At 31.5% G+C, this 11,329-nt stretch overlaps 2 protein-coding genes across 2 annotated transcripts; both read right to left on the reverse strand.

Annotated features, from left to right (window-relative positions):
- On the reverse strand, positions 1-1,071 carry TRIADDRAFT_58544 (uncharacterized protein; the record flags this gene model as incomplete). The annotated part of the gene is made up of 1 exon (XM_002114709.1): positions 1-1,071. The coding sequence occupies one exon, from the start codon at positions 1,069-1,071 to the stop codon at positions 1-3; it is 1,071 nt and encodes a 356-aa protein (XP_002114745.1).
- A 2,136-nt stretch (positions 1,072-3,207) lies between these two features.
- TRIADDRAFT_58545 (uncharacterized protein) lies at positions 3,208-10,840 on the reverse strand (the record flags this gene model as incomplete). Its single annotated transcript, XM_002114710.1, has 21 exons — positions 3,208-4,552; positions 4,649-4,739; positions 4,827-4,952; positions 5,206-5,279; positions 5,460-5,525; positions 5,631-5,835; positions 5,950-5,996; positions 6,092-6,162; positions 6,302-6,430; positions 6,541-6,664; positions 6,939-7,024; positions 7,108-7,146; positions 7,232-7,299; positions 7,386-7,497; positions 7,943-8,062; positions 8,210-8,266; positions 8,348-8,470; positions 8,623-8,667; positions 9,077-9,202; positions 9,615-9,748; positions 10,807-10,840. 21 exons carry the CDS (start codon positions 10,838-10,840, stop codon positions 3,208-3,210), a joined length of 3,222 nt encoding a protein of 1,073 aa, XP_002114746.1.
- Positions 10,841-11,329: the final 489 nt, after the last annotated feature.

Raw genomic sequence — 11,329 nt, forward strand, 5'->3', positions numbered from 1 at the left:
TTATTCACTTTTAATGGTAGATTTTTGCTTGATTAAATCTCCCTGTCTTTGATGACCATTATTATCTTGATCATATTGATCCAGTAAATTAATTTCTTTCGATCTTAATCGTAAACCTGCACGGTTATTGTTGGAGTGATTCTGTTGAGATATTGTTTCTACTAGTATATCTTCTTCTGTATTCATTATTTCAGTTGTATCAATTAGGCGGTGATTCGATTCTTTCTGTTGTTGCTTGTGATGATTTTCCTTCGTCAATTTGTCAATAATAGTTTTATTATCTAATTGATATTTTTCCTGTTGTTTAGTTAAGTGATTCTGAATTTGATCATGCTTTACGGGTTGCTCACTACGAAATTGTTGAGCAATTTGCAATAGAGATAATCCACTACGTCTTTCTTTGCCATTAGATTGATCGCTTCCGTCTTGAATTTTATTTTCAGTCACTGCAGATTTTGATTGATTATCACTGCTACCTGTTATCCGTTTTAGGAATACTTCTTCCCTTTTAGCAAGATCTTTTAAGCGATTGCTAGTGTTAATACACCATAAGACCTCTTTTACATTACTATCATCGATGCCAATTTGATTTTCATAACATTGCTTTAGTAACTGAGTGGCCGGATCATATTGAGCTTTGGATGCTTGCATTAGCCATGTAATGGCTAATTTTAAATTTTGTTCAACTAGTTGGCCATCTAAAAAATAACGAGCTACTTGAAGTTGTGATGCCCTATCGCCACATTGAGCATGATATAAGCAGTGACTAAAATCCTTTTCTTGTTGATATTCCAATTCAAGATTTCCTTCTAGGCACATTCGACAGTATGTAATTCCATCACTTTCATGTTGTTTTATCGTTGGTAAGAAATTGGCATACAAAGACTGAGAGGATAAACTATTGGTACCATAACTATCGTACTGTTGATGATTTAATCTTTCCGATGGGCTGTTTCTCTTGATTCTCATTCTACTTTGGCTATTTTGGTTAGATGATGGATGATGAATTAAGACATCATCCTCTTGAAAGTAGTCTTCTTCGTCTTCGATATCTATTTCTACCTGATCCATGTTATAGCTAGCGCTGTCGTAATAATCAATTCTTGTCTTAGAGAGAAGATGGATAAAAGTGCAGATCGGTAACAATAATATCGTTGGAATATCCAATCAGTACCTGAATAGAATACTATCCATAAAAATACTCGTAAAGCAAATAATTCATACAGATTTTAAGCCTTTAGCAAACAGTTAGGTTTTGATATTACTTTACTAAGGCTATCGCGCATACTAGCAGCGATAAAACATACGGTGCAAGCTGTTTATTCCAGTATAACAAAATCAAGGAAAGGCTATTTATTTTTGACCATCTGGTTTGTGTAAGTGCTATATAATGCTATTTCTCGATCAGATAATATTTATAATGGAAATATAGAGTCAAGTTACATCATAATGCTCTGTCACAACCGAGATTGTAACACAAGAATTAAACGGGATTCTTTCCTCTAAAGTAGACTTAACTATCTAAGCAACTAACTCTAAGCACTCTTTAATCAACCAAACTTAGATTCGAGTCTTAGACGATAGATTACTCACGTTAAGGATCAAAACTTTATTCTAGAAGCTATTTTATTAAAATGTCCGATTGAACGCACAACTTACAATTACGACTAAATCACGTCTGATCATCATCAATCATAATAAGCTGTGAGATAAGGTTCTTATTGTTAGCTTAGATTCGTGGGATATTTATATAAATTGATGACTAAAGCACTTTTGATCATATAGGGAATTGCTGTAACTCCCAAATAAAATTCCCATTCTTAAGCCAAAAATAATAGCCAATTTGTATAAAACTTATAGTTGGAAAGAAAGCACTTTGGATCATCGTCAATCTTGGCTACAAGGTTAAGTTTCTATTATAATATAGTTGGCTAATAGCAATAGGAAAATTTGTACTCAGCTCGTAGCTAAAACACTTTTGGATCATTACGAATCACTATCAGATCTTTGCTGATCAATTTCATGAAATACTATTTCATAAATATTTTTAATTTCCAAATTTCGTTGTGCGATTAAGTTTATTACATTGAGGCTGTTCAAGATATAAGTGATAAATATGGATGGATGATGGCTATTTAAGTATAATTTATAAAGTTATTAGATATAAAAGTAACATTCATCTTTGGATCACCTATTTAGTTAATCCACTGTAGGTAAGCTTTATAAGCACTGATATTGATGCTTACGATTATACAGTATACTATGCAATCTTGCTATTGAAGATTTTATAATACTTGCTGGATTAGCTTTGGTATGCTCATTTAGGTCGTCAAATAATTTTTTTAGGGCAATATATTTTAAGATTCTTCATTTCAGATAAAACATCGGAATTATTGCAATTTCATTTAGTTAAAGATACTAAGGCGTTTTCTTATAAGTCTCCAATACATCATAGTGATTAAATTAAATAATTAGTGATTAATTCAAACAGTATTATGAGCAGGAAGATCAGAATAGAAATCTCAACTAAAAGGCCGTAATAAAGCGATTGAAGTTGTTAAGACTTATTTAGGCATTGAAAAATGAAGACATTAATGCATTAACGACTAAGCATATTATTGTTCATACACGAGAGTACCCATTTAAAGCAATTAAAATCAAATTTTGAATTAGCATGATCTGAATGATGAGAAGTATAAATAAATTCTTTAATTGACTACTAGAATAGTATATACTGTATGTATAGCATAGCAGCATACTGATCAAACTATCTGCATATAAATATTAACGTATACAAAAAATAAATATCGGATCCAATCAGGAAATGCGCCAATCTTGCAATAGCATCGAATTAGATTCTACAATAATTAATTATCACTGGTTTCATGATTGAGTTAAAAGTTAATTTAAGTCAGCAATCGAGAGAACTGCAAGAAAGTAGCGTTTTATACCATTTAAATAGAATTGATATGTAATTTGCCTACTCTAAACATACTTCCATTCTATACTAAGTTATTGCAAGCTTATTAATGTTATATCCTTTCTTGTCGTTTTGATAACTACCAAATTCAATAATTTAAAATCATTAGTATAAAGAAATTTTATCGTAAATTAAATTAAGTAAATAATAATAATAATCCATGTCAAAATAAATTAATGCTGTTCAACAAATTAGTTAGTGTTTTTGCATTTTTATCTTATAGGTAATTAAATTAAAATAAACTTAGTTTTACAATTAATTTCTTTTAATTTCTCTTGCATTTGTGATAACTCAATTTCTTGCAATCGCTTACGACGGACTTTTTTCGATACAAAAGCATTGGAGAAGCGGTTGCGGAACGAATCTCGAAATTGGCTTAATGATTCCGATGAAAACGATGTCATGATACCTTGATTCTTAGCAGTAATAACTCCGCCACTGTAAGTATTATTGTTGCTATCGTCGTCACTATTGGAAGACACTTTTTGATTCTCATTATCAGCTGGTACATTTTTCTTCTTTCCATTATTATCTTGATCCTTTTCGTGACTAATATCATCATTATCCGATGTATTTCGAGATGATTCTGAACAGCTAGCGCACTTAAACCCAACCGCAATAAAATCATCACGAATAATATCCGTTAATTTTTTGTATTTACCGCAGATTGTACATGTACTATTAACATCGAGCTCATCATTGAGATCGGATAAGCTTTCTGGTTCCATTGCATTGTTATCAATAACTTCAAAATCGCTCAAATTGTTATCACTATCGTTAATCTTAATTGCTGGTTGATGATAATTAGCTACTAATTGATTACTGCCAGGTCGAATTTTACTCAAGCGTACACAACTGTAGTCTTGGTTGATACTTGCAGTCCATGAGTAACGATTTTTGTTAATAATTTTATGCGATTTTCTATCATGATTGGCCGATCCTTCACTATCTTCATCTTCGCTATCATCGGAATCAATAGGCATCGTAAGATCTGGGCATGATGGTATTTTTCTTAAATCGATGTATTTATCACGTAGGCTATCCATGCGACTAGATGAATCGCAAAGGAAGTATACCTCATTTTTGGAATCAATGGATAGAGATCGGGTTGATGAGGTAAGTCGCCTTAATTTACTATGAGATTGCCATATTTGATTACGAGATTTTAATGTATCCCTATCAGAGCCAGTGCTACCTTCGCTACATTCGTTATCGCTACTGTTGTTATTAGTAAATTCGTAGGCGTCCAACGTTGAATTAGGCTCTGTGGCGATTACAGTAGGTGAGCTAACGGATAATTTAATATCTGGAATGCTATTTGCTGCTGTTGTTTCTACTGTTGCAATATGGTTAGGGTTTGATACTTTTTTTAGCTGAAATCTTTTTCGCCATTGACTGATAAATCGACCTGATAAAGGTCCGCTATTGCTTGAATTAGTTGTCGCTGTCGTAGTTGTAGTATTGCTAACTGTAGCGTTGGGTTTGATGGGTTTGATGACTTTCGAAAACCAAGCATTTGCACGAGACATGAATGATAAATCAACTGCATCGTTAGGATCTTTGCTTTTAATTCTGAATCATCAAAAAAGATTAAAAATACCGCAATTATCAAAATAGTGTAATATTGAATGTATTATATTACAATATACTTCTATTAGGGAATATCACCTTTCTAAGCGTTTTTTAATGACTGCCACTGGGTTTTTCTTGACTAGACCACAAGTGCACACAATAGCATCAGCAATAGCTATCATACGATCTGTAAATGATTCAGCCCCATATAGACATTTATCAGTAATGAAACTAAATATATTAACCTTAAGTTGGTATAATCACGTAAGATAACCTGTAGAATCTTCAATGGTCTTTGAGTGAAGATTTCTCAAGGTATAAAAATATCCAGTACAATTAGCATGGATATAATGAAGGCGTAAGAATATAAATTTCGATTTAAACAACGATGCAATCATGCCTATAGTTTAGAAATATTATATTAGTTATAATTGTCATCAATTATAGTGATCGCTATGATCTTCTTTTAATAGCTGGAGTTGCACAGTACATATTTGATCAAATTATGACACAACGTTGCTGGACAGCAATTAATTATTCGACTGCTGTAGAAATATGAAAACCGCTGATGTAACTTTATGATAAATTAAGATATACGGTACTACTATACGTATATCAATTATAAATTTTAAAGTGAAATAGAATCAACTTACCAATTTCTATTCTTTCAACATCATCCAATAAAGTGCTTCTAAACGTTGTTATACGCTCATTTTCATCATCATAACTTTGAAATAATAAGATACGGTAGTGGTATTAAATTTGGTTTACCAAAATATATGGAAATAACTTCTTTCAAGAAATGTATTATATGTTTATGGGATAAATATAAATATAAAAGTACAGTATACTTTACTAAGCATTAATTACTCAGCTGGCACAGAATTTTCTATGGAGCAAATGATACCTGGCAAGATATATTGCTTTGGTTGTTAATAACAGCGCTACATCTTCGTCATGGCCGGTGTTTGAGCTAAATTTTATTACCCATAAATTCATATGACACGTTATTATTCCATAGTAATAACACCTACTTCATAAAAAATTATGTAATAATAAAGGAACACCATTGACTAACCAAAAATGCGGGTTAACTAACATCCAACCAGCAACATGTTCCTCGTCTTCAGGAACAATTAAACGTTGGCAATGAGATATTACATTCGCCTCTGATTCTTCCCGTTGAGCCGACCATTCATCTTCATTTTTCAACTGTTGCCTAATCTTTCGCTTTAAGTTCAGTAACTGCAACTCTTCTGTAACAGGATTACCTAACATGATATCTGAATAGTTTTGAAGATGAAGGGAATATGAGTATATCGGCTATTTATCTTTGTCATTGTGCATTAAGAGTAGTAAGATTTTAACATTGTAGTTATCCTAATATCATTAAATACCAATGACAGTCTGCCTATACGTATCTCTGAATCGGTTCAAATAGTACCTAACAAAAAATTTTGTTATTAATGAATAAATTCAATCGGTAACTACTTCATTAATAGTAGTAAAGTAAGTATAACATTTATCTTTAAAGTATACCGATTTGCTGAGTTGTATCCATCTTTCATGACACCTTTGACGTTTCTTTCGCCTGTTCTTGTATAATCTCCCTAAATAAATATGTTATACGTCAGCTCCTGATATCATTCATTGTATTATCAAGTTAGAATATCTTAAAGTATTAATATCGATATTGAACAGTAATCCTTTTACATCAATGAAATCGCAATTTTATTTATAAATTTTCACCTTTAATGCATCAGTACCAGCATATTGCCGACTAATAGCGTCGCCACAATTTGCCCACATGCCTTGCCATTGCAAACGACAGCCTCCAGGTAAGGATTGTTCAGGTAGTAAACAGCCTAACTTTCTCAGCTATGAATTGTAATCAAGAATACAAGGACCGAAATTACCAGCTATCACTTCGTATCAGTATTGTGTCTACGTTGTCTGCAATAGAAATTATGTAGTTTAATAGGATTTACTTGAGCTTCCAAGATAACACGAGAAATGGCAGCCTGTACAACATTAGTTCTATCCAAGCAATCCATGCAATTAACCCGCATGACACAAGTTTGTTGACAGATTGGTGACCGATCTGATGTAATCCTATAAAAAATTATATAATTTATGCGATTTAATAGTTTTATTTAGTGAATGTTAACAATTTTTCATGTTCTGATAGCTTTAAAAAAGCTACAAACCAGCAAAATTTCATTTCGTGAATTAAATTCTTCATTCTCTGCAATAATATCGAAATATTTTGAAATTGCAATCCTTTACTGCAGTTGTAAATAAGGAGAAATGGTGATTAGTTTTATTGTTAAGTTATATAATTAAACGAATATATAACATTTCAGATCTTATAAATAATAACTTATACCAGTGTTCATGAAAGTCGAAGGATACAAAAGTTAAATTAGAACTGTCGTAGGAGATTATATTTTTCATAAAGGCATCATGGATAATCTATTAAAAAGTTTGTAGCACTTTTAATTAATTGCATTCATCTATAATTATCAATCTTTCAATTAAGTGTAGTACTTTATTACCTTCTCTCTTCCAATATGATCAATTAGACTGATGATTATCTATATAGAGGAGTAATTAATATTGAATAGCTATCAGATAACAATTACTTAGAAAGAAATCTAAATAATCATTATGATCACTAACTAGATCGCCATATATTGAGACAAGCTCAGAAAAATGTTTTGTTAATGCAGCTTGAGTATCTTCTTGACCTACAAACAGATAAAGATAATGTCAGGCATGAAATTTGGAAATAACAGCTGTTATAAGAGTATAGTAGTTTGCCATATTCCTTAACCTTTATCAATCACAGGCGGCGGGCGATATTGTATGCCAGGTTGGCTCCAAAATAATGGCACCGATCCACGTGTAATAACAAAAGATAAAACATTCTGGTTGTACGTTGTTATCTGAAAATTAAAAAATTTAGAAATATTTAGGGTTAATTAAGGCTATTTGATATTAATAGGTATGGCTATTTATTACAGTAAACGCAATTTGAAGAAAGTGATTTTTATGTTATATGGATCATTGCCTGTTCAGTTTCCACGAAATTAGCACATGAGCCGCTTTTATCTATCCCTCTACGTTTATATCTAGTTCCTACAAAGAGGACAAAATAAAATCTTAATGCTATAACTGATAATAAAATTTCTCATCTAGCATTCTAAAATTTTACTATCCAATTTTAATTAATCTTTCAGTCTGTTATACGTAAATTGACAAGTTTAGTCATGACTATAGGAATTAGGAAGTTACGTTCAATCTTGGATTATTTTTACCTGCTCTAAAGCGACTTCTTCTAGCGATTAATAATAGACCAAATTCATCCGTATTGCGTTGATCAATAGATACCTTCTCGTGCATTGCTGCTGTTGTTGTCGTCGAGTGATCATGATCCGGGGATAAGTTAAATCTTTCTATTTGGATAAATCCTTGCATAATCGGTGTAATCCATATATCAGCTTCAGGATCCTACGCAAAAGATGTTATAACTTTTAGTCTTGTATACTAAGTAGGAAACAAATATGCTTTCGATAGGTAGTTCTATTTCTATAATAATACAAGGCGAAAAATCAAGTATGATCATTTATCTATTCATCAATTTCTGTCGAGTCTTACTTTCGAGTCAATTAGATCTTTTAACATGAATTTATTCCAGAAAAATCGCCTATTTACCTAAATAGATATTAAAATCGAATATCAGTGGAGTAATAGCGATTTTAATGCATATACACGACATAACATTAACAGTTTTACCCTTTTCCATAACGGTAATGTTGCATCGTAATCTGGACTATGTAAATTTTGCATAGAGTTTGTAATATCGCCAGTGGTTGAATAATAAAATGCACCGGAATCGTTAAACATTTTACATAATTCCTAAAGTTATAAAGTAACGGATTATTAGATGAAGTAATTTGCTACTCAAAAAGGTAGGGAGATAAAGTATAGGAGATTGGTAAATTTCTAGGCATTGATAAATTTGACCGTTGGTGAAGTAATGTTGGTAAACGATATGTCTGTATACTTACCTCCAATAATCGCCTCTCTAATTTTTCTTTGATTTTTAAGCTTTTCTGTTATAACAGGAAGAGATTGATATATGTTAAAGTCATTTTTTTTATGAGGTGAATAGACGATAATGCAATGTGATAGATATATCGAAATGTATGAAATTTTCTTGAAATCATTACTGAGATATGCCATAAGCATGCAAAATAATTTAGATGTTATTTGTAGAAGGCGTTTACACGTATAGTTATATTAAGATTGAATTATTCTGTTAATATATTGAAAATTGTTTATAGCCACAAGATAAAAGCTAGTAGCCAATAAAGAAAGAATTAGCTTTTATATTTTAAATGTAACGTTGACAAAATGAAAACTATAGAAAGGCAAGGTAGAATGAAATGATGCTATTAATCTGGATATTGCATATATACTTCACTTTGCTTTAATACAAGAATTGCCATAATATTGGCTTACTCTTTGCGTTTTATCCGGCAAAGCCGAACCATATTTCAATGAATTCCAAGCTTGACTGAAAGCTATTTGCTTCTTATGTGGATCAGATGGTCGATTGGTACGATTATTTGATGGACGGTATTTAACCTAATAATAGAAGAAATTATAAGTTCTTTTCCGATATTGGGCAAAAGACTATTGCTATTATTATAAATGTTTCGCATGACGTGATAGATTTACCGAATTCCTGGCGATTATTATCAATACTTAACGATATAAAATTTATTTGTACCAAATCTAGTCTAATTCCTTAGGTTAAAAACATTTTATTATTTCGACTATCTAACGTTTTGTAAACATTATGTTTTACTATCTAAGATATTGCTAGCTATAGCATTTGCACGTATTTGAAAACTGTTAATTATAGAGCATATAGCAACCTAATTATATCAATTCAACTACTACTCTTGTTAATACCAATTAGACCTATTGGAAGCACGAGATGAGCTCTTGACGATACGAATATCAGCTGAAAATGAAGTTATAGCAGTCGTCTTACTTGTAAGTCTTGGGCTGGATTATTTCTTGATAGCGGCAATGCTGCTACTCTGTCAATACGATAAATTAAATGGCCTCCTGGTAGCTTTCCAACTACCGTCTTGCCACAAATGACCAGTAGATACCACGAGCAATCTAACAAACGGGTGAAAAATATAACAATTTAATTGAATGCGTTGGCAAGTAATTTTAACTTTGACTTCAGATTATTACCTATTAAACTATATTAGCATTTTAAGATGTAACTAGTAAACATCATGAAAAAGCTGGTAAAGTATGGATCTAAATACAGCATTTAGCTGAATCTATTAGTAAATATTTTAGAATCAATCTGTCACAACATTTAATTGTAAAGGTTATTATCGGTTTAAGTATGTTTGCACTATATTTTATGTAGCTCACAATTCTTACGAGCTATCAATACAGTAATTACTTTAAAATTTTGATAATTTGTTTTAATTGAATCTGCTGGTATTAAATTGAGAAGGAAATTGGTTACAGAGCTCTTAATTATAGTTTATCATTAATTTCAGCATATTTATGCTATTATATATAACTAATATATCAATGAAAAAATTCTTAATGATGGTATAGCAGCAATTGCATAGCTATACATGGAAAGCAGGATATCGTGACTTATTTGTCATGATTGGAAAGGGAATGGATTGATTAAATATTTTGATCCAAATATTATTTGTTTGAGCTTCAAAACCGGTGAAAGGATTGCATAATCTCTTTTCATAACCCTTCCATACAAGAACTGAATTCCAGAATGGATCATTTTACAAACAAAAATAATTGCGAGTTGGGAATTATTATAGACGAAGAAAATAAAAGAAAATTAGGGGAGCCAACAAACGCAATAATCGTCTACATATAGCTATACTTTGGCATTGTAAATAAGAGTATATTATTACGGACAGCGCAACACTGGTTACAAAACTTAAGTAAAAGGAACTATTTCTTCATTTTCTGTAGAGAAATGAACGACTTTGAACATCTATTGAAGTATTGTAATGTTATTTATCTGGTTTTATTAATCCACTACTAGAGATTATCAACATGGCAACAACTTTGTTGGTTGTAAGCTTCAACAGGAGGCATACTACTTCATAGGATGCTCTCGGGAAAAATGAACAGCTATTAAAATGATCTCACTATACAGATCATAAAGGTATTGAACCGAGCCGAACCTTCCTCAGGTCTAAATTCCCACAGAATTAACATCTGGTTGCACAAATCAGTCGTTTCTTCTAGAAAAATCAACTAAGATGTAGGTTGAGAAGATACTTATTTTTATTGGATCGAATTGGTATCACAGCAAAACTAGAATTACTTCAAGAATTTTCATTATCGAAACAGTCAGCGATTAATTTTCAGTAGTTAATTCGACAGGAAATAAAAGACATTTATTAATAATTTTTCTAGAAGAAAAATCAACTATTCCATGGGTAGGAAGATATTCATATTTTACTGATTGGTCTTGTATCACAGTAAAACTAGGATTACTTCTAGGCTTTCCATTGTCGAAATAATCGGAGACTAATTGCCAATCATTTAGCTAGAAATTAAGATATTGATTTATGGTTTCTTCGAGAAACTCAGCTCTAACTAGGATACGAATATTATCGTGTTTATCTGGTTGGATTTATATCACAGCAAAACTAGGATTACTTCCAAGCTTTCTAGTATCGAATTGATCAGTCACTAATTTCC

The sequence above is a fragment of the Trichoplax adhaerens genome, genomic scaffold (genome assembly GCF_000150275.1).
Source record: "Trichoplax adhaerens TRIADscaffold_8 genomic scaffold, whole genome shotgun sequence".
Classification (NCBI taxonomy): domain Eukaryota; kingdom Metazoa; phylum Placozoa; class Uniplacotomia; order Trichoplacea; family Trichoplacidae; genus Trichoplax; species Trichoplax adhaerens.